Genomic DNA, 24,603 nt, shown 5'->3' with positions numbered 1-24,603 from the left:
TGACCCTTATGGGTTCAGTCGGATGCTTGGGCCTACTGAGCTTGTAACAAAAAAACATATGTTTTATATGTGTTAGCGGCGATGTCTGCGTACACCAAAACACTTATGATAGATCGCGGGAGCAGCAAAATATTCTGACGCCAATCGGTATCTTGTCCGCGGAGCGAACAGGGAAGTGTGTCCGCGGAACGGACATAGATATCACTAATTTTTTGAGACACACTTTCTGGTCGTTTTAAAGAAAACTACTGGACGGATTGGCACCAAATTTACAAAAGCACGCTTTCGGGACCAAGCTCCTGCTCCTGCCGCAAATGTGGTGAAAATCCGACCAGCCGTTTGGGCTGTAGGCATGCGCAAAGTTTTTCCCCCCATTCAGTCTATGGGAAAAAAAGATGTTTTGAGACCCCCACTATAACTTTTCCCCCTCTGGAGCAAACATCACCAAACTTTGCAAAGAAAAATCACAGTGGGTCATATACTTTTCTCGCAAAGTTTGGTGTAGATTCGTCCAGGGGGATCGGAGTTATAAGCCGCCCAAAAAGTGCTCTTCCTATGGAAACAGCAACTTAACCATAACTACACAGCCACTACTGTGGCTGTGTAATATATATATATGTCAGTTATTTGTATCCCCAATACACTGAATAGGAAAGCATTGTATGCTTGAAACACAAGAATTCACTCACTCTCATTAAGATTATAAAACTGCCTCTTATGTTGCTGTTTATTAACCCAAATAAGCAATGAACAATAAAAGCAGATTAGATAAAAATACATCACTGTTAAAGCACCTTTTTTGCAACTCTTCATCTCTTCCAAACTCTGCACCGGGGAACTCTAGACCAGGTGAAAAGAGATTTGTGCTTAATGGGCAATTGGGCAGTTAGAAAGCGATACGTCTTTCTTTCCCCCGAAGCTCCATCTAATCCTCTGATTTGGTGCTCCTCAATTTAAACCTCCTACAAATGCAAGACAATACTTTTCCAGAAAGTTCACCTATTAACAGCATTCCCAGGCATTCGGCCGATATGTCATATGGAACATTGTCAATGGGAAACACATTATTTTTCTCATGGGAGTGAAAAGAGCTTGCTTTCGGCTCCTGCAACTTTATCAGACAGTAATTCAAACAGTCCTTGAACATGACACACCGGCATAGGTGAAAAACAAAATGTTTTTCTAGTGATTCAAAGAATGCAGACAGTATTCAGAGGTCACATTAAAATGAAGCCTTCACTGAGGCATGATGGAAATGTCCACTACACCCAGAAAGCATTACACCATGTAAATCAAGATGGAAGCCACAGCCGCATTAAAATAAATGGAAAGCACCGAAATGGCCTGTGAATACAGAGAGAGGCCTGAGACGCTGATTTCGCAGACACGTGCAGACGAGGATGCTTGTGCAGCCAGCATACATATTTTGGCCAAGGACACTGAGGGAGCAAAACTCACATTAGCAAAAGAGATAGGACACCTGCATATGCAAAATCTGAAAATCCTCATAAATGTGAGCAGGAAAATTAAGTTTGTTGTCCCTGCACACCTGATCTGAAGTGGAGGAACAGAGCCTATTAATTCGAACCAGATGGAGACCACTGTGCCATCCAACTGAAGACAGATGATACAGAAGTAGTATCAAGTTGAAAGCTAAATGTTCTGTCTCAAGGCCTTTAGGATGGGAGATGGTAACCTTGTTGGGTGCAGCCAGCACCTTTGGGGAGGTTCCAACCACCTTAAATAGTTGCTGATGGGCTAATAACCTTCCAAGGCTGAGAAGGTCCTCTTTGACCAATCAATACCCACCTATCACACTAGCTCACTTGTTGCAAGACCCAATGTTAGTGCGCTAACCTGACATTGCTGTAGTTTCAAAATTTAGAAGGTGGTCACAGGAAAAGCCACCAGATATGATTTAGCCAATGAAAGTGCTAACCCCATATATCTTCTAAATGTAGCCTACCATACTAACCAATCACATCTCACCTTATGTTTTTGCAAAGCATCATTTATTTTGTGACATCACTTCACATTAAAACTCCATGACAAGCCTGTAACCAGCGAGAAAATATTGGAAATCATTCAATGTCTTCCCCACCTTGATCCCTGTTTCGAAAGCCTTCAATAAACAGTGTTTTGTCACATTTTTTGACTCTTCTTGTTTTGGTGTGTGGGATTTCCCCTGAACCAGTTCCTCTTGCTTGTATTTGGGCAAAATAACAGACCCTGCCTTACTCAAAGAAATTTGACATTTTTGCGCACTCCTTATACCTTATACCTTTGGGAGTAAGGAGGGTGTTCATCCTGAAACATTTTAAAAGAACTTTCTGTTAACAAGACTTGTTCAGATGTATCAGAACTTGTACCCCAGCTCATAGATCTTATATGTGGGTCTCATAATGATAATATTCCATTACCTTTTTTGACAAATCAGAAAGGCACTTCCTTTCAGAGGACAAATACTACATCTCATCCCATGGGATCTCCTTACCACCCTTGACCCTGTCTCCTCCCAGGTGATCCTCCTGCAGTACATCAACCCCAAGGTCAGGATCAGGAAGTGTCTGCCTTTCTCTGGCCACCTGGGAGGACACCTTAGGCAGGATTTCAGTGAGGCATCCATAGAATTCTTCACATAGGCCTAAATGTAGGTTTTGCTCCTGAGACATTTCTGTGCTCTGAAATCAGGGCTTGACCCAAGATGCTTTGAAGGTCCCTTTGAAGGCTCCTTTGCAGTACTTATAAGCCACGGAAACACTAATTGGATCATGCTTAGTCTGCTATACATAATGAAGCGCAAGCTATTCCTTCTCTCCCAGAAGACTATCCACATTACTCCTTGAGAGAGTCCAGGGCTCAGATAGTCATGAAATGCACTGGGCCAAGTAGAAGTCCATCATGAGCTCTCATTCCTCACTTGCCACAGCTCTGTTCTGGCATTCCGTGTCAACCCTGAGCATTGCCTGTAAACACAGTAATCCATGTCAAGGATTCATCTGTTCAGAACAGACAACACAGCCAGGCTATCCAGCTTTGCCTCACACAACCAAAGGAAGTCCTTGGTCAACTTCTAGCCTTTGTAGTAGAACACATTACCAGTTTTTAGGCAGCCTCTATCACAATAACTTGCACTTACCAAAGCAATTGCTTGAAGGAGATCCACAAGCCAAACTCTGGTTCGTTCAAGCATATTGTGATCAGTTGCTCTGCCAGCATCACATGTTTCTCGTCTCAAACCACTGAACCACCAAGCACACGGAAGCAGCATTCCAGCTGACCCTAGCAGTCTATCCCTGCACCTGCTATCTTTATGTATTCAGTGCTACCTGATTATAGAATTGGATAAATGACCCCTAAAACTGTGCAGGTTGCACTTGTGGATATAGACTGCTTTAGCTGTAAGCAACTTTTCCATGATTAAACTCATGAATCTGGTCCTCTACTTCTGTGCTGCACATTTTTAGGGAGTTTTACTAAAGTCCACTTATGGTAGGACTTTAGAAGACTCTCCTTTTAGTGTGCAGAGTTCCAATTCTTAGGTTTGGCCTGGACTACCCAAACTGTTTGGTAGCAATGACTGACCAACCAGGCTTAGTCTAGGAGGGACAAGGGCTGCAGGTAAGTACAAAGAAATCGGGCCACACCTATAGTCAAGAAAACCCTTACACACTGTGGTATTATAAAAATGTTATTTATTATAAATACTTGGGCAACTAACAATGTAATAATCACAAGTACGTAAACATACTCACATGTATACAGTAAGACATTTGAACATTGCTCAAGGCAATAGTAACTTTAGATGAATGCAGGTAAGTAGGTGGAGTAACAAATCAGTTCTTCTAACCAACGTTTAGTAAGCCAACACATATACTGGTAAGTACCTTTAAGCAGCCTATACTTTAAGAAATCCAACCCTATCTGGGGACAAGAGTCTGAGTCAGGGGAGGCACTAGGGAACCAGGGCCACTTGACGGCAAAACAAAGCAATGCAAATGCTGTCGAAGGTGTCAAAAATAGCAGGTTTCTTCTGGGTTGCAGGTAAGTAAAATGTTTAGCAAAAAGGTGGGGTTCAGGGAGGTCAGGTAGACCCTCTGGAGGATTGTAGACCAAAGGACCAGTGTCCTTAGGCATGGGAGAACAGAGTTGGATTACCCCCACACCCTAATGTGCCTCAGAAAGCTCACGATGAGTCTGAATCAACTCAGCAAGCACCCAGTTAAGTAGCTAGGTGTTGGACAGTACCTTTTCTTGAAGAAAGAAGACAGTGCCACTGGCGGGTCCCCAGGTGAGGCGACAGCTGCTCCTGTTTGTATTCTTGGCCTGAAGTCTGAAGAAGGAACTTTTGGTGGGAGCAGATGGTCAGCTTCTTTGGATGGACTCCCAGCAAATGATCTTCACGATACTGGCTCATTGGAACTCGACATATGCTTTGGTTCACCGACAGTTGTTACATGGCAGACTTCTCTCTGTTTCTCGGCCCCCGACTTCGAAGGGGTGATGTGTCAGAGTGGGAAAGAGTCACTAGAGGTTCAGCAGGATTCCCACGAAGTTCCAGCCAAAACCACTCTTCAAGAGACAATGCACAGCAGATTTGTCCATGTCCCAGGGGATTGGGGAATTGCAGCCCAGGAGGTTGCAGCTCTTCAAGTGCCAGCTCAAAATGTAGCTTCTGTCGATACTGGTTAGGCCCACCAGTCCAGGGGAGGAAGTCGTCCAGTCTGAATCTTCCCTGCCGATCAGAAGAGGAGGTTGGAGCAGCAGCGGTTGCTCAGCAGGCACTTGCGGTGGCTGGCAGTGGCCAAAGATGTCCTTCTTCCTTGGATTCTTCGTTCCATGGGTCGACTCTCCCTTGCTCCAGGACCCTTGCCTTTATGCAGGAAAAACGGCTGCAACATCCAATCACCATTCAAGCCATACATGCAAATCTGGGCTAGCTTGTCCAAAAGGACAGCCAACCTCCCAATTCAAATTGGATCCAGGCAGACACACTACAGGACAAAGATCTGCGGAGTTTCAGTCTCTTCCTCCACTTCCTGTCCTTTAAAGGCACACAGAGCCTTGGCGGTCATTCGCAGGGTAGCGCATCAATAACTCCCCCCTGTCCCCATACAGCTAGGTACAAGAATGCTCAAAAAGGACAACTTACAACGATAGGGAAAACCCAAATGATCACAAAGAAGTGATCTTCTACCTTCATTTCAGTAAAGTAGGAACCATATATAAACAAAGGTAGAAACAGAATTATCAACAGTTAGACCTCAATACAGATTTAAACAGATCAATTCCAAAGTTTATTTAGAAAACATCATAAAAAATCTCATCGGAGGCCTGCTTCGTGGTAAATGGTCAGATCCAGTAAGTTAATATGTTCTTTTTTGTATTGTCATAGTAAATTTAAAGTGGTGGTTCAGTTGACTTAGCAATGTAAGAAATTCTCTGGCTTTGTCTTGAGTCCCTGTCCAGATCATTATGATGTTGTCGATGTAGCGGGCCCACGACTGTAGATGTTGTTCAAAAGGCTGAGGGGTGTATATATGTTTTTTCTCTCAAAGTATTCAACATATAAATTGGCCAGATTAGGGGCCATGGTGACACCCATGGCCGTACCCTCAATTTGTTGGTAAAACGACCTGAGGAATTCAAAATAGTTTCTTGTCAAGGAAACTTCAATGCACCAAAGTATGAAAGACGTAGGAACAGGGTCCTTGTCAGTTCTAGCTAGCGAAATTTCTTCCACCGCATCGAGAGTTTCACTTTGCGGAATGTTGGTATATAATGAAACAATATCAAGACCAATTAAGTAGTTGTTGTTTGTATCATAGGGAAGATGTTCAATTTTCCGTACAACATCCTTAGTATCTTTGAGATACGACTTCATATTCACTACATGTCCTCTTAAATAGTGGTCAGCAAATTTGGAAAGGTCGGCCCGTGGGATTATTCAAGGTTTTATGGATTTTAGGCAAGCAATAGAAGCTCGGAATACTAGGGTCAGGATTGTTCAGAAATGCACATTCCTGTCTATTAATCCAGCCTCTATCCCATGCTTTGTTAATTTTTAATTCAATCAAGGTCTGCAATTCCTGAGTAGGTGAAGTATGTATGTTTTTAACACAAACCTAGCCAATGAGACATCTCCTGACAAATGTCCTTTATCAACCCAGAGGACAGAAACCTGTTGAGTCCCAATTTCTAGTGATGGTGAAACTGGAATTGTAAATCAATATCAATGAGTGTTATAACAACAAGAAGATAGTTATTAGTTCTATTGTTGTTTCAGAACTAATTGGCCGTACAAAATACCAGTTTTTCAGTTACAAAGGCTTTATTGTCACCCAGACTAGTGTGTATTTTTAAGAGTGTTTTATGTATTTGTTGTACTTTATTCTCCAATGAGATTGTTTATGTCGTCTTCTAAATAAACTTTGGAATTGATTTGTTTAAAACTGTATTGAGGTCTAACTGTTAATAATTATGTTTCTACCTTTGTTTATATATGGTCAAGAAAGGACCAAGTCATCAAGAGTTGGTGAAAAAAGAAGACGAGCACCATTTTAGTACAAAGGTGACCCATGTGTCCCTTAACACAGCTGCAACAGCAGCCTGCATGTAACATTCAATAAAATGGGTAGAACACATCCATTGCCACTAGCCACTCAGATGAACTTGTCACTGTAACTAGAAAGTTACAGTAGAAGTGGAAAAATACATACATTTTGTCCTCTCAACACTCCACATACGGTGGGTGTGCTGATTCCACAAAATATAGATAGGTAGGATAAAAAGTATCCCCCTGTCCTTGGAAACAGTAGTTATCACAAGGAAAATAAAAGGGCAGCTCAAAGAGCTCACAGCAGCAGCACTGCACAGAAAGTACTGTGTGCTGCAGTAATAAATTATAGATGCTTTAGAAAGTGGGGGAAAAGCATAACTCCAAAAAGATACAACCAAAAGAGTTGAAAAAAGGCTACAGGGATAAAGTGAAAGACTGAGTGTGGAGAAATTATCCCACCCACTCAGGAAAACGGATAAAAAAAACAATAGTCCAGCAACAAGTGCTAGGGACTCGCAAGGAGGGAGAATATTGCACAAAAGTGAAATTCTACCCAACACATTCACACCAACATCTGCATCAGGAAATATATGCAATTATCATGGCATGACCATGCCTTCGGTATTTTAAAGAAATGTCTAGAGCTAATCTTAGATACAATGGTAACCTGGCGCTAAGGATTCGTTATCGAGAAGGGAACCTGTTTGGAAAGAGTGGTGAGACTAGACAGCAGATGGACTAGAACAGATACATTTTTGGCACCTTGCGAAAGGTGAGATAGTCAACAATGGCATGCAGGGCCAAAGGAAGAGAGTTCCGAAGCCCTGGAGCCGAGATGGAGGAAGCTTGTCCACCAATTGTGGTTCTAAAAAAACGGGGTACACACAGCAGAAACTGGCATGCAGGACGAAGATTCCTTGAGGGGGCATACTTAGTGAGCTTTTCACACAGATCAAGGGCTCCAGGGCTGTAAAAGGCCAGATGAACCAAGCAGAGAGACTTGAATTTATTTCTGGCTTCAACAGGAAACCAATGGAAATTCTGCAATGCCGACAATATGTGGGCAAATTTAGGAAGACCTATCGTCAGGCGAGCGGCAGAGTTCTGTAAGACTTGAAGACGATGTATCAAAAACCTATGTTGAGAAAGGAACATTGTGTTACGATAATCAAGAGTCCCTGAGATAGAAACAGAGACAACCAGGCTTCAAAGGTTTGCAGGAATGTATGGACGAATATTCTTAAGCAGTCTAAGTTTAGCATGGCCTGAACTACATTTAGTATTGACCTGAGTGGAAGCAGAAAGAGATGAGGATATTTATTTCCCAGATATTTTACAAGGGAGACTGGAGTAGGTAAAGGGGCCATTGAAGAATGCCAGAATTCACTGTTCCAGAGGGATTTGGCAGCTGGAGAACGCCCGAGAACCATAACCTCAGTTTTCTCTGCATTTAGCTGTAGCCAATTGGCATTCATACAGTTGCCAATATCAGCCAAACAATCTCTGAGGCGAGAAGCCATCAGGTCCTGTTCTTGATCAATTCTGAGAATAAATTGTGTATCGTCTGCATATGCATAGAACATACACCCTTGAGAGTGGACTCATTTAGCAAGAGTAAGAACATAGACATTAAAAAGTAGAGGGGAAATGGCAGAACCCTGGGGGTCTCCACAGGTCTATGGTGAGAAGGCAGAAAGAAAAGGAGGAAGTGAAAGCACCTATGTCCAGTCAGCCCTGAAAGACCAGGTCCAATCCCCCAATACCAATCTCAACCAGACAGTGACACAAAATAAAGTGGTCAATAGTGTCAAAAGCAGCTTAGAGGTCTAATAATATTAGTAGACCTACTCCGTCCTGGTTGAGCATTGTGGCCAGTTTATCAATGAGACACTAACACTGACTCATTACCCATTGCTGGGCAGAAACCGGACTGGAATATGTCCAGAATAGAAGAGTGTTCTAAAAAATCTCTAAGTTGGAAGGTGACAATAGATTCCAAAGCCTTCATCAGAGACATCAGAAGAGAGATGGGTTGAACATGTGCTAAAACTGCAGGATCCAAGGTAGGTTTCTTCAGGAAAGGTGATAGAATTGCACATGTACATAATATAATACACCCAGCTTCAGAGAATAGTTAAGTGCTGTGGTGAGCAATGGCACCAATTCAGAGCCAAGCATTTTTTTAATCTTTAGGGGGATTGGGTCCTTTGGAGAGGAGGATTTAAGTTGGTTAACGACTTTAAGGACCTTGTGATCTTGTGAAGCAGGAGGAAAAGTCGAAAAAGGACAGTTCACCCTTGTGACACCTTCACGACAATAAATGCAGGGGGAAGAGCCAGAGAGGGAGTCACACATAGTATGAGTTGCTGGAATGGTTAACTTTGCAGACCCTAGTGAGCAGAATTCTCGTACAACTGAGAAAAGCTCTTTGGACTCATTACTTGCACCAAAGATGCATTTGTCATATACAATCATGGAAAGTGTTCAGTCTCATTTCCATGATTGTATCTGAATTTGTTTCGCGTGGTGATTGTTTACCACAGTGCACACGTATAAGAACAAACTTTCCATTTTTTGAAGCTTTATGTATATAGATTGTGATTTTTTTCTGTAGTAAAAATATTCTTTGCACAATTATGCGTATTTGCACATTCCATGATTGTCTTTTGCACAATATTTTGACTTATGCATTGTTGCACATCTTCTGCTGAATTGTATATGTCTTGTGTCAATGGTGTGTTATTGTGAATTGTTTTTGTGTTTTTTATAATGTGATTTTTCTAAATGTTAATAATTGAATAATATTTATGCATCTGCCTGAAGAGATCCATGATTACTTCTAAAGCCTCAATTGAGAACTTAATGTGAAATTGCCCTTAATTAGTACTCGCGAGGCACCATTTTTGATATAGCTAGTCCCAGGTGCATGGGAAGTTAGGGCAATACCCACCTTTAGGTTTTAATAAATATAATGCAGCACGCCTCGGATTGCTGAAAGTGGTTGTAGAACAAGTACTGTTCGAAGTGTGTAGGGGGATGATCACAGTGAGAACATGGACCCGGCAAAGCACAAACTGACAACATAAGTTATGTATGATATATACAGATAACACAAAAATTCATATCTCGATTGTAGGATACCCATTTTGTACAGTACAGGAGAGGATGCGACCGATGGGGACGGGCGGGCAATGTGCTGGTTTAGTGCACGGTCCTTCCACAGGTAGAGGGGATTGCACATTTGAAAGCAGGGATGGTAATGCTCGTTTTAGTATTGGGGAGAAAGTTCCTTTGGAGAGGGCCAGTGGGCAGATGCGAGATGTTAAACAGGTGCCCTTGGAAACAGAGTTTGAATATGGGGCGTGTCCAAGGGGCACACGGTGGGAAGCAGTTGTTGATAAAACAAGTCCGAATTTTGGTTAGTTGGTTGGGTCAGTGGGTGGGCATTTGCGGAGGAGGAGAGTGCAGAGCAGTTTTCAAGGCCTTGAATTGATTTAAAGAGGAGTGGGAGAGTTTTGAAGAGGGATTGGTGATGCATAGAGTCAGCCGGCATTCAGGTGGTGAGCAGAGAGGTAACAGTCTGGTAGCACTTCTATAGAATGCAAGTTGCAACGTTGGGAATTTTGTTGAAGGGGGCCTGGGGGACGAGTAGAGCTAGAGCCCCAGCTGAATATCAGAGCAGTAGTCCTGGCTAGAGAGAACAAGCGTGGAGATGAGTTTTAGGGAAGTGATACAGGTGACAGTTGCTTGTTTTTAGAAAGGGAGATGCAGAATCTGATTTAAGTGAGGCATTGAATACGGCTGCGAGGGCCAGTTGTTATTAGGAAACATTTTCAGATGTGCTGCATTTTAGCCTAATTCTATTTGAGATCTCCAAACATGCTTTCTGGTTGTTTTTTTTTTCTTCTTTGACCCTTTAGGTAAGTGAAGCGGTTGCCTGTGGAAACTCACTTCTTTGGGCAAGTGCTTATCAGTCCATAAAGCTGCCATTGAAGGGGGAACCTCGCCCCCATTTTACCTTTTTATGTAGCACTGCCACAGTCATATGGCTAGTAAAACGGGGGATCCTGTCCCCAATTTACTTTTCTTTGAAGTGTATTCTTTACTACTGACACTGTTTTCCTAACAGGCTGGGGGCAGTGTATCTTTTTTTATTCATATTTTACCGGTGACTACTGGGTACCTTTGATTTTAGACGCATGGTTATCCATTGGCTACAACAGAGGTCAAACTAGCTACCTTGTTTTTTAAAGCCCCTCCTCTGTCAACTACTGCCTTTGTTGGTCATCTTCCTACATTTCGCAGGTTGCAATCGCCATTGATTTTGGTGCCTCTTTGCAGGCTTTATTCAGACCCCGGCAAGGGAAGCAGTGTGCATGCATCTGGTTTGAGCTGCATTAAGGTCACAGGCAGCCTAATCTACCTCCTCGCCTTTGCTGAAATCACAAGTGCCTCTGTGCTGGTAATCCAAGATTGGATAACCTCTGAGTTTTAATGGTGCGTGTTAACTGATAGGTGTGCTGGGATCAACCCCAGCCCAGAATTCATTCTGTAAATCTGGGCGATCCATTCTCTAGTCAACCACCGCAAATTGTATCCAAAGAACCAAGAGGACCTTGAATGATGCCGGGCCTGTCGCTGCAAATGCCATTGGCCAGGTCAACTACTGTGAGTCAAAGCTCTGACTGACTTCACGGGGGGAAGCCTACCACTGGTGTTTCCTTCCGTGAAACCATTGGGAACAAGTGGTTCATCATCATTCTCTTCTTTCGGCGCACTTCTGTCTTTCATAGATCTTGCATGCCTGCTGCAGCCTCGAAGGTCTGTACGTCCGAGGATTTGACTTCATCTTTAGCCTGGACAACCAAGCTGATGTATCTGCTGCTCACTGTGCTTTGCAACATTGTCGATGGACATCATCTTTATTGCTCTACAGCTGATTGTGGCCTCCATGCTGAGTTAACTCAGTGGAGCTGAAGTCCTTAGTCCCCTCCTTGTTGTTAACAGGCCTTTCCTTGGGACTGTTGACCATCAGTGGCATTTTATGACCTTCTCTAGTGTCTTGGGAAAGTAGGTGTTGTCCTTCATCGAGATCTGTATGTCCAGCTTCAGGCAACATCCATGACCATGATATCTGAAATGTGGACCCGGCCTGACGTTAGCCAGCCCCAATTCCTACCCTGATACTCGCCTCTGCACTTGCAAACCCCCGGGCCTTCTTTACTGCAAACGTTGGCATGCATAGTCTCCCCCAAGTCTTCTAACTGGTCATCGTAATGGGGTTGCTTGCTTACCATTTTTGTTGTTTCTTTCAGCTACCCCTATCCTCGTCTTTGGTTGTGGGAAATGAATGTAAGCATCTCGTGTGGGGTCCTTCCAATTCCCAAGCTTGGTGGCTACCCTCCTTTTCTTATAGAACCCTACAAGTACATTGCTAACAATTTGTATGACAATAACCACACTTATCTATTAGCTTTGCTCTGTTAGTCTGCGAGAGAACATTTTACATTGACTAAAAAATCTCCTAAAAATGTGGAACTATGTACTTACTTTGGTTGGACAATTGCTCAGGGCCTAAGGCTGGAATTTTGTGGTTTGTTTGGTAATTTTTCTGATGTGCCGTAGATTTTCTAATGCATGTTCTATGTTCAACCATTGTTAAGCCCCCCCACCCACAACTTTTTATTGCAACAGTGTATAGTATTTCAATAACTGTATCTCTGATTTGTATGTAAAGTGTGTGTGGTATCCACGTAGGACACCTTGCTGGTTATTATTTTATGTATGTATATGCAGTGATACTTGCCTTTTAATTGTTCTTAATGATGCATGTTATTCGTCATGTATAAATACCTGTATATTTTTCGGTACATACTGTATGGAAAATCTTTAACTTCACTTTTTCCAATGAGACTTTGGTCTAACTTGGTGGAAACCCTGCTGGTTCACTACAGGTTGTTCTCTCTCTCTGTGCCCCACACCAATAGTGGTTTTGAAATATCCTCTTAGCAGGTATGTACCATGGTAGCATGGGTGTTTCATCAGGGAATACTATTCATTCACAGAAAAGCCGTGATAGCCAGGCTATAGGGAGGTTTTAACGCATGGACCTGGAATGACCCTGCAGATCTCACAGTGAAAACTGACAGAAGAACTGTGATGTTTAAAAAATATATATGTTCCCATAAGCAATTACACATAACGTGGCTGCACATTGCACCTTTGGAGCAGGCAAACCTCATTGTATGAGGGCACCTCCAAGAAGAGGAGAGAAAATCCATTAATTCGGAGTCTGTGATAGGACATACAGTGTAATACTTCTTCGAGGGGATTGGGTCCTCTGACGTATTCCATATCTATGACATGTAATCACCACAGCTGTGCTGCTTCGGAAACTTTTTCGGCGTCTGCGTCGATGACGTCGACGCGCCGTCGTCGAGGACGTCCGACGTCATCCGATGTGATAAGTAGGACGCACGACGCCCGTAGCCTCAGTTCTGTTTTTTCCGCGAACGTGTTGCTTCGTGATTCTCGGTTCACGCCTCGACTCTTTAGAGTTCTGTTCTTCTCGGTTCTTCGAACCTGTTCGTTTTGTGAAGATCCTTCGTGTGAAGATGTCTTCTACCTCGTCTTCGACCCCGCGTCCGGGTTTCAAGAAGTGCGGGGAGTGTGGGTCCAAGATGTCGGTGACGGACTCGCACAACGCCTGCCTCTGGTGCCTCGGGGAGGCCCACGACACGGATGACTGTATCGACTGCCAGTCGCTCACGTTCAAAGCCTTACACGAACGTAAGAAGAAGTTGTCGATAGGTTCGGTGTCCAAGCCCAGGAAGTCGAAGTCTGCGGGGCTTTCGACGGATGATTCGAGGGGTGACTCTCCGCGTCATCGTCGGAAGTCTCGTGGGTCTCCTTCTAGGAGTCGGTCTCATCACTCCTGAGCCTCTTCGAGGCATTCTCGGAAGCGCCGACCCCGGTCGTCTTCCAGGTCCTCTTCGGAGGACTCTGCCCGGCACGTCACTTATCCCACCAGCCGTGCGACGCCGGAGGAATGGGCTTCCTTCGGGAAGAAAATGCTGGCGATTCTTGAGTCGCAGGGTACTAAGCCGTCCGCGCCCCCGAATGGGGTCGGTCGTGAGAGGTCAAGAGACGCCGCTCGCAAGAGTGGTCGGCACGAGTCACGGGAGAGGTCCCGTTCGGACAAGGAGACTCGTTCTCGACGTACCCGTTCTAGGTCCCGGTCCTCGACGCGTTCGAGACCGTGTGCACCTGTGAGGTCTTCGAGGAAGACATCGACGTCTGAGGCGTCGAGGGCGTCAACTGGCTTTCTCGAGGCTCCTGCTCCGAGGAAGTCGTCGAAGCCGTCGACGCTCAGGTCGTCGAGGGACACGCTCGGGGCTCCGGCCTCGAGGGCTGTGTCGACGCCGCCGATACTGGAGGCGCTGCATCTGACGTCGACGCCGATTTCCACGACGCCGATGCCGGTTCTCTCGACGCCGGCGCCGATTCGCTCGTCGCCATCGACGCCTTTCGTGTCGGAGGTACTGTAACGCTCACCTGGTTCCCTCGGAGGCGCGGGTCTTGACTGGGCGGTGAAACCGTCTTCAACGTCAGGCGTAGGATTCATTTGGCTCCCGGATTTGGCCCCTTTCTCACCGAAAGTTTGACCTGAAGGGTGAGGTGTCTGCAAGTGGAAAATCAAGGTATTAGTGGCTGGAAGGTTGGGAGAAGTTCCAAGCCCCTCTCTCCCTCTCTCCCCGTGGTACTCGGTCGATTGTTGTGCTCACCTTAAATAGGTGAATGCTGGGCTCTCCATCCTGCGTCTCATGCAGGGGCGCTGGGTCCAGTTACTTCACTGGATATGAGTTCAGCCTCTTAATTGCAGAGGGTAAGTTGAGAGCGATGCCGCCGTGTGCTGCACGAGCGTGACTTGTAAGTATTAAAGTTCCCTTTAGATTGCTCTCTTCAAATGTCTTATCTCCTTAATGTCTATGTCTTTTCCCTTTCAGATGCTGTCGGTGCCGAAGAAGATGCTCCCCCCAGGTTCGTGGCAGAGCGCGTAACAAGAAGATGGTGAATACGAAGGCACGTAAGTAGAAAGGCTGCTCTAGGGCTGTAGAATGCACCTTAATGTCTCTTTTGTCTTTACAGGTGCCGGAATGCAGCGCGAGCAGAGTTGGAGCGAGCGTAACACAGGTAAGCAATTTTGTAACTAAGCGTTACTAACCAATGTTCTTTGTCTTTGCAGGCCCGATGCCGGACGAGATATGCAGAAAAAACGCCTTGAATGCTGCCGATGGATCGGGTAAGTTGAACCGCTAACTTTGCCTTTGCCTAACCTGTGCCTTTTGTTTTGCAGGAGCTGATGAAGACTGAGGATTGGTTCCCAGCAGGTAATTTTCGTATTCACAGGATCCGGAACTGAAGATTCGCTGGAGCTGACACGGTGAGCGTCCTGCTGCAGATGCAGAATAACGCGAAGCACATTGCACCAATCGGGTGTGGTTTAAATAGTCCATAGGAGTGCTTAGGTGTCTTCTTCCACAGCCTCGCCCAGGCAAAAGAGTTCCTGCTTCCAGAAGGGGTCCAGCATCAATGATCCAGGGTGTGGTGCCTGCCCCACCCAGAAGAAAAGTAGTCCCTGCCAGAAGAGAGTGAAACATCATCTTGCAGGTAAGTAAGCAGCATGGTCTGCTGCAGGTAGGTCCACCCAAGCACTTTCACACTTGTTATGAGCCCGGCGCTTCCTGTGCCGGGACGGGTCCATGCTATGAGCCTGGCACCACCGGTGCCAGGACAAGGTCCAAAAGGTCCCTATTGGGACTTGCTGGTGCCGATAGTATATGTTATGAGCCTGCTTCCAAGGATGTTGGGTAGGTCCTGACTCCTTGGAAGCAGTGGTCATGACAGGTACCCCGTGGCACGGGTGGACCCCCTAGGAAGGCTCTGGTTAAGAGCAAGCACTCTCGGGTGCCTTCTTTTCGCCACCTGGACTATATTTCAGAGGCGGATGAGGATTCTGATGGCCTGGTTCCTAGTCGGGTTCCAGATGACATTGTCTCGGGCCATAGTCAGTTTGACGATTTGAGACAGTCCCTGCATGATGCCAGTGGACTGGACACCTCTCCGGAGGTGGAGTTTTGTAGGCCTGAGCCTGGCTCTCATGCCGATTCCTCGTACCGGTGCCTTATGGCTAGGGTTTCTGAGTACTTGGGTTGGTCTGCTCCCCCAGGGGAGTTTGTGCAGGATGATCTGACAGACATCCTTGATGTTGGTCCCCCAACTGATCCGGTACTGCCGTTCCATATGGCTTTACAGAGAAGGGTGGCGGCGGCTTGGACTGCTCCGGAGAGTCTCCCGGCGGTTGGCAGATCCTTGTCGCGAAAATACCATCCAGCCAGTAGCGACCCCTGCTACTTGACCAGGCACCCCACTCCGGAGAGTTTGGTGGTGCAGGCGGCCACGGCCCCGGCAAAGCAGGTGTCGTACCCTACCATCCCTCCTGATAGGGACGACAAACGTTTTGATGGCTGGGCGAAGAAAGTGTTTTCTTCTGGTGGTATGGCGCTTCAGGCAGCCAACTCCATTTGTGCCTTGTCTCGTTTCACACACACTCTGTGGAACTGTGTTGCGTTAGCGGCTGAACATATTCCCGAAGGGGACGAACGGGATGGATTCCTTGCTATGGTCCAGGATGGTAAGGATGCCATGTGTGAGTCCGTTCAGTCGGGTTTGGACTTAGCTGAATGCGTCAGTAGGTCCATGGCGGCGAGCACCGTGATACGCAGGCTTGCGTGGTTGCGGAAGTCGGGGTTTGCTCCTGATGTGCAGTCTCGGCTCCTCAACATACCCTTTGACGGTGAACACCTTTTTGGCAGCAAGGCTGACGAGAGCCTTGAGAGGTTGCAGACCTCGAAAGCTGCAGCGAAGTCGTTGGGCGCTGCAGTTCGCCAACCTCCGCCTTTTCGTCCTAGGGGACAGCAGTGGAGGGTTGGTTCCTTTCGCTATTACTCGTCCTTCAGTAAAGCGAGAGGAGCTGGCAGTCAAAGAGGCCAACGCAGGGGTACCAGAGGTGGACGACAGGGTACCCGTGGTGCCAAGGCCGCTCGGGCAGTTGCCTCTTTGCCCCCAGGTAACGCCGCGGCCGCTCCCTCTCAGTCATGAGGCCATGTCCCATGGTTCGCCGGTTGGGGGAAGGCTGGCGCAGCATCTTGTAGAGTGGCGTGCCATTACTTCAGATGTGTGGGTTCTGGAGATCATAGCCCACGGCTACTGTCTTCCCTTTCGGCACAGGCCTCGCGACAATCCACCGGGGAACCTCTCTTTGCAGAGTCCGGATCCGCTCCTTGCGCAGGAAATTCAAGCCCTGCTGGAGAAAGGCGCCATAGAACTGGTGCCTGTAGCGGAGAGGAACAAGGGATGGTATTCCCCTTATTTTTTGATTTCGAAGAAAGACGGGGGGATTGAGACCCATCATGGACTTGCGCGGTTTGAACAAACTCCTCAGGAAGGACAAGTTCAAGATGGTTACTCTCTCTCAAGTCCTGCAGGCCCTTCAGCTTCAGGACTGGTTGGTGTCACTCGACCTCAAGGATGCTTACTTCCATGTGCCGATCCATCCCAAGCACAAGAAGTACCTGAGGTTCGCGGTTGGCGACTCGCACTTTCAGTTTCGGGCCCTGCCGTTCGGGTTGACCTCCGCCCCGAGGGTTTTCACCAAGCTCATGGTGGTGGTGGCAGCGCATCTCAGGCAAGGGGGGATTCACGTCTACCCCTACCTGGACGATTGGTTGATCAGGGGGAGTTCTCCCGAGCAAGTCCTGGATCATCTGTCCGTCACCTGCCACTCCCTTCACAGGCTGGGCTTCTCCCTCAATTTAAAGAAGTCCCATTTGATGCCAACACAGCGGCTACAGTACATCGGAGCAGTGCTCGACACTTCCCTGGGGCAGTGTTTTCCTCCCCAGGTGAGGGCTCTTCACATTCAGCAGATGGTGCACAAGTTTCAGCATGCCCAGACGCTCCCAGCGTTCGAGTTCTTGAGGTTGCTCGGCCTCATGGCATCCTGCATTCTTCTGGTGCCAGAGGGCTCGCCTGCGGATGAGATCTTTGCAGTGGGCGCTCAAGACGCAATGGTCGCAGTCCTTCGGCAGGATGTCGGACCCGGTCCAGGTGCCGCACTCGGTCGCCCGGGACCTTCTGTGGTGGGCCGTCGTAGGCAACTTGATGAAGGGGGCTCCATTTTGGCTTCCCTGGCCGGAGGTGACGATCGTGACGGATGCATCCCTCACGGGTTGGGGAGCTCATGCCAACGGGCTGACAGTCAGCGGTCGTTGGTCTCCGTCGGAGTCCAGACTCCATATCAATCTGTTGGAGCTGAGGGCCGTCAGGCTAGCCCTGAAGGCTTTTCTGCTGACTGTGCGAGGAAAGAGTGTCCTGATCCTGACGGACAACACAGTGGCCATGCACTACCTCAACAAAAAGGGTGGGCAGGGTCACTTCCTCTGTGCAGGGAGGCGATGCAGCTCGAGTTCTGGGCCATCCAGCAGGAAGTTTCGATCTCGGCAGTTCATCTGGCCGGAGTCGGAAACGTGACGGCGGACGCTCTGAGCAGGCAGAGCACGATCTCTCACGAGTGCGAGTTGGCTCAGGAGATTCTCCTGGAGATCTTTGCCCTTTGGGGGACCCCTCAAGTGGATCTCTTCGCCTCCAGTGTCAACCGGAAGTGCGAAAGGTTTTGCTCGCGGGAATTTCCTCCAAAAGGAGCCTTAGGAGACGCGTTTGTGGTGGAGTGGTCGTTCCCGCTGCTGTACGCGTTTCCTCCAGTCCCCGTCATCCCGCAAGTGCTGCGGAGGTTACGGAAGTTCGGTTCCCGGATGATCCTCATTGCTCCGGCGTGGGCTCGGAGGACGTGGTACCCGGACCTTCTCGACTTGTCCATCTGCCCTCCGCGTCGTCTTCCCTACCGAGACGATCTGCTCTCACGGGAGGGGGGTCAGGTTCTCCATCCAGAGGTCAGATCCCTCAACCTTCACGCTTGGCTTCTGAAAGGTTGAGGTATAAGGATTGGGACCTCCCTGAAGACGTGATGGAGGTGTTGCTTTCGGCCCGAAGGCCAGCAACAAAGTCTCTGTACCGATGCCGTTGGCGTAAGTTCTGCGACTGGTGCCGAGTTCAGGATGTGGATCCTTTTGCATGTGACATCCCCATGGTTCTGTCCTTTTTACTTTCTTTGGCCCACAGGGGCTTGCAAGTGGGTACCATTAAAGGTTACCTGGCGGCGCTGTCCATCTTTAAGCGCTCGTCAGAAGAGTGTTCTTACTTTAAAATCCCTTTAATTTCACAGTTTCTGAAAGGGCTCACTAATGTGTTCCCTCCGTCACCTTTCCTGGTGCCCGGTTGGGATTTAAACCTTGTTCTTAAGTTTCTTATGGGGGCTCCGTTTGAGCCTTTACATTCTTGCCCTTTGAGGCTGTTAACTCTGAAAACTGTGTTTTTAGTTGCGGTTACTTTCACTCGCAGAGTGAGTGAGTTACAGGCACTTTCAGTTAAGCCACCCTTCACTGTATTTCACAAGGACAGGGTTGTCCTTAGAGTTCGTCCTTCTTTTCTTCCGAAGGTAGTGACGGAATTTCATTTGGCCCAGAAGGTTGTTCTTCCGGCATTCTATCCTCCTCCGCATCCTGGTAAGGAAGAGGAGAGGCTCCATAGGCTTGATCCTAGGAGAGCTTTAAGCTTTTATGTTTCACGCATGCCCCGGGTCAGAGTGGAGGATCAACTCTTTATTGGTTACGCTGGAAAGTGTTTGGGACAAGCTGTGACGAAACAGACTTTGTCTCGCTGGATTGTATTGGCCATCTCGGAGTGCTACCGCTTGGCGGGTAAGGACCCACCGGCTGGCTTGCGGGCCCATTCTACCAGGGGTATGGCTGCATCTACTGCCCTGCAGAGGGGTGTTCCTATTCGCAACATCTGTGATGCAGCCACCTGGGCTTCAGTACATACATTTGTACGCCACTATTCCCTCGATTCCATCCGAGGACAGGATCTGGCCTTTGGCAAGGCGGTCCTTTGCTCTGCTATTTGATTGGCTACTCTAAATTTTGATTCTAAATTCTTTCCCTCCTCCTTGCTCTGGTACTGCTTTGGGAGTCTGTCATAGATATGGAATACGTCGGAGGACCCAATCCCCTCGAAGAACAAGTTACTTTCTTACCTGGTAACGTTCTTTCGATGGGATGGTCCGACGACGTATTCCATATCGCTCCCGCCCTACCTTCCCCGCTGCAGAATTTCTTTTGCGATTGCAGCTTATGTTCCGCAAGGCTTGGTGTCTGACTGGCAGTTGACTAATGTCACACGTTCTGGGGGAAAAAACTACAACTGAGGCTACGGGCGTCGTGCGTCCTACTTATCACACCGGAAGACGTCGGACGTCGGAGGAGGTCCTCGACGACGGCGCGTCGACGTCATCGACGCAGGACGCAGACGCCGAAAAAGTTTCCGAAGCAGCACAGCTGTGGTGATTACATGTCATAGATATGGAATACATCGTCGGACCATCCCATCGAAAGAACGTTACCAGGTAAGAAAGTAACTTGTTCATCTCCTTGGTACACGTTGTTGCAGGACTAATTTGAACTACTTCACCTTTGTGGTCCTGACTCTTTCTCTTGAATTCCCCCCTGCCCGCCCTGGCATGTTCCAGGGACAGATCAAGGTGCCCTCTGACTGTCAAAGGAGCACATCTTCGGTAGTTACTAGGGGAAACAATCTTTTTTGGGAAGAGAGAATTGGCCACAGTGATTTTAAAAATGCTTTTCTTTGAATGTGATAAAACTACTTTATCAATGCAGACCACAAGGGAATGTACATTTGAATAGACTGGCGGACAGTTTGCTGGTAACATGGATATAGCCTTAAACGTGGGCTTGCACCCAAAGTCTACATCATTTCATAAACCGTGACCTTCCCATGATCACTGTTTGCGAATCTTGAATAGTTATGCGAAGTATAACACACTGCAAGTTATTGAGTGTCTAGTTGTCTTTTTTATTTCTTTTTGGCTTAAATATGCATTACAGGAAGATGTACATTGCAAGAGCTCTTGAGGTTAACATGTTCGAGTCCTTTTCAAGTGCTGTGTCATGCTTAGGTTCTACACCGCAGAATCTCTGGCTGTCAATCTATGCCTATCTCCCAACCTGATATCCCCCAAAAAAGCTTCAACTCGTCTCTCATCAAGAAACTCACCTCTTAGAAAAATAGTCTGTGTACCATGTTCTAAAGGTTTACAAATTATAATTTCTATGCCACACTGATTATCAATATTGTCTCGTTCTCATTCTTGTCTTCACCTTTTATTAGGTACAGTACTCTGATATCTTTGCATCTAGGATCACGCTTTAGAAAACACCTGTCAAATATAAATCCAGCAAACTCAAATCTGATTTGGTTGCAAAGCTACAACTATGCAAGGCAGTGGAAGGTGTAGCTCCACTTGTGATGTTAATGTTGCCCCTCCACTTTATGTTGTGACCTGTGGCTGTTGGTGAACTTCAGTCTGTTAATCCTACCAACAAATAAACAACTTTTTCTCTTAAAGGTCCCTGATGATCCTAATGAGGAGTGTTTGGACAGGAGTGAGTTTCACAGCTGGCAGGACTTCATATCCTTTCTGGACTCCTGGTGCGAGAAGCAGAAGGTGATGTTTACGATCCATCATTCCGAGGCCCTCAGCCTTGAAGACATTAGCCAGTACCCACTGGGGCCTGAGATCGCCAAGTCGCTACGGTACAAAAGTGTGCGCTTAGGCTGCAGGAGCTGCAGCAGGTAGGTTTCATTTTTTCTTTTGTTGGGGGTAGTGTTTTTATTTTTAAGTCCGTTCTCAGGATTATTTAAAATGGTAATATGTTCCAATGCGCGGTGACAGAGCAAATACCATTGGTCATGATTGGTTAAAACGTGTGGTTAGTTGGTTTCTCTTGAGGCCATGGCTGGTGGTGCACCAAATATTCTCTCGCGAAGCGAAATTGGTGTATTCTTACAACAATATTGCTTCGCTGGTAGGGTGACATGCCCTACAATTTCATTGCTCTGGACAGTATGTAATTGTGGCTCCTTTTTTGCTTTGGGTGCATAAATGTTTCGCCCAAGTAGGAAGCTGAAATATTTGAGTGCCTAAAACACAAAATGAAAATGCTACATTACAAATCACAAATTTATTTTTCCAGAAAAAATTGCAGAAGGGGCGGGTTTCTCTTATCCCTGGTCATGATGCTGCATGTTGGTGACATGAATGTCCAGGCATCACTGTGAACCTCTTATCGAGAATGAGAGTAAATATGATACGCTAAAATGCTGGTGCATCTTTAGGAGTGTGTTGAGTGTTGTATAATCGGAGGGGGTCTCTTAGGTCTCCTTGATAGATTTGCATGCTTTGAATAGTCATTCTTCAAACGCGGCGGATCCCTGGAACTTTAATTCTTATTATTTATTTTTTTTTGTATATGGTTTACATAAAAAACCTTCACAATTACATTTAATAGAAAACGAAAGAAGAAAAATACATATCTAAAAATTGTCAGTACAGCATAACCGTACACTCCTAAAATGTATACAGAGCATATAAAATCAGTGCACAGAAGATAAAAGAAAAATCAGGCATTTAAAATCGATGTAGTTTCCAGTTCACACGTAACAGGGCATAGCAAACAGTCATAGTTAGCATATATATATGAGATACAGTACAATCATTGAGCAGACACAGAGGGAGTGTAGACAGAAATGCATTAAACAAGAGACTCAACACAGAGGTGCATACAAATCTAAAGATTTGATAAATCCTGCAACCGCAATGCCCTCCGTAATATTGGAAATTGAGAGCCATCTCGACCAAATAAACATTACTGCCCCCAAAAGTCCCAGAGTGTTGAATTTTCCCAGATGGCGTGCCCTTAAACCTTTCAATGCAACACAATCTAAAAACAAGTGGCAGGCAGTTTCGATGACCCCTGTAGTATAACAAAAGCGGCAGAGGACATTGAAATCTTTATTCACATTCCTTCTGTGTAAAACCTCCTTAGTAGACAGAATGTTCCATCTAAGTTTCAGAAGGAGGGAGCGATAATAACGGTTGGGAAATTGTGTCAAAATAAAGGACATAGTACCTCTCTTCTTATGTTCACATTTTAAATCACAGAGAGAAGGGTATGAATGGAATTTTTCCAATGTACTATTCCAATCATAGGAGTAAAGGAGTTTTTTCACTTTATTCGGATTGGTCAACAGAGTGCCCCTGTCCGTAGACAGATATAATAACGTTTTATCACAGAAGTCTCTGAATTTTAGATGATATACATTTCGATCCAAACATCGCTGTAAGAGAAGAATTTTACCCAAACCATCATAAAGAGTATCCTCTTTAGGACAGAGCAGAGAACAGAAAAGCGCCAGAACCCGTCAAAGGGTTTTGGCTCGCAGAGACACCAGACCTAATTCAAAACTTATGGCCACTGTAGGGATACTATTGGGAATTTTCAAAACCTTTCTCCAAAAGATACCCTCCAGGGAGTCCCAAAAGGTCTGGGTATCCAAGTAATGGAGTTCCATGCCATATATTAATTTTGGAACAACCTTTCCTTCAAAAAAGTCTACCTCTGGCTTAAAGGAGAACCTACCATACTTGTTATCCAACTTAATAGTCTGTGAAATATCTGAGAGATCGTCTAAGTTCACCAACCGATGGTTGGGCCAAAATCAAAAATCCCAAGTAAACATGTTTTTGAGCTCTCACCACTGGCGTAACAGGGCCCCCGCTAGCACATGTCCTGGGAGGGGGCCCTGTTAGCACATGTCCTGGGAGGGGGCCCCACTTGGAAAAAAAAATATATATATTTTTTCAAAATCTTTTTTTTTTCAATTTCTTTTTGAAATCACTTCCTTCATAAAGACATTTTTAATGTCTTTATGAAGGCAGAGTGACGTCCACGGATCCCCCACCCCATGACATGGAAGACCCCAGGCTGGAGTCACTCTGCCTTCAAAAATAAATGATTTCTGTTATGGTTCGGTCCTTAACGGAAATAATTTCTTTATGAAGTCAGAGTGGTTTCAAAAAGAAACAATTTATTTTTGAAGTAATAGGGCACCCCTCAACCCCATGACGTGTGAGTGTATTGTGAAAGGGTGTACACTTAAATGTATGAGTGGCTGCCTGTATGAGTGTATGGTGAAAGGGTGCACACTTAAATGTATGGGTGGGTGCCTGGGTGTGTGTGTCTGTATGGTGAAAGAGTGCACACTTAACTATATGGATGGCTGGGTGTGTGTGCATGTATATGGTGAATGGTGTGTGTGCTTGTGTTCCGGGGGCAACAAAACCTAAATTTTGGTGACTGATCCTTCAAATGTTGGGAGAGGCGCTAACTTAACAGGCGGTGGGGGAGGGGCAACCTTATTTGTGTGGGGGCATTTAACTTCTTTACATTTTAATGAGACTATTCTAGTGCAGCTTCAATGTTACAAGCAGTTAAAGGAGAGGGTTAAGTGTGAAAACACCCACTTATAAACTGCTGTGAGAATGAATGGTCTCCTGATCCCTTTCTACCCTTCCAATCACTTCCCTGGCATGAAAGTACTAAACCGACATCACAATTTAAATTGCCTAAAAAATGTGCCATTTGAATGCAGGTACTAACAGTGAAATGCTTTACGTTATTAATTGCTGGGCCCTTGTTAACAGCGAAGCCCAGGTGCCGTTCAACATCTGTGTCCTGTTCTGTCCGGCAACTGCTCTGAAGGCTAGCCAGGTTGAGTCAACATAGACCAACATTTCTGGGGTTGGGTGCTGCAGCCCAGTCAACTCAATATTGTTAAGCCCCTACTTCTGTTTAATGCCTTAATTACTTATTGGTAATCGTCATTACTCCTAGCCCTATTCTTCCTTGCCCCTGTACTTGTGTATGAGGCAGTACTTGTGTATGAGGCATTATGCTTCATATACAAATACTGGGATGAGGTAGAGGTACATGGAGGTAATGCCTGAC

General features: G+C 46.1%; 1 protein-coding gene across 2 annotated transcripts in view; it reads left to right on the top strand.

Annotated features, from left to right (window-relative positions):
* Nucleotides 1–24,603, top strand: part of LOC138526876 (uncharacterized) — a 1,504,711-nt gene that overhangs the window by 1,028,690 nt on the left and 451,418 nt on the right. For both annotated transcript variants that reach the window (XM_069637661.1, XM_069637652.1), the window contains exon 13: nucleotides 21,162–21,388. In XM_069637661.1, coding sequence (XP_069493762.1) covers nucleotides 21,162–21,388 — 227 coding nt within the window. The remainder of the gene's footprint in view (nucleotides 1–21,161; nucleotides 21,389–24,603) is intronic.

This window comes from Ambystoma mexicanum, chromosome 1q (assembly GCF_040938575.1).
Source record: "Ambystoma mexicanum isolate Mex_15411 chromosome 1q, UKY_AmexF1_1, whole genome shotgun sequence".
In the NCBI taxonomy this organism is placed as follows: Eukaryota; Metazoa; Chordata; class Amphibia; order Caudata; family Ambystomatidae; genus Ambystoma; species Ambystoma mexicanum.
The sequence above is the reverse complement of the archived record's forward strand: the minus strand, read 5'-3'. Positions and strand labels throughout refer to the sequence as shown.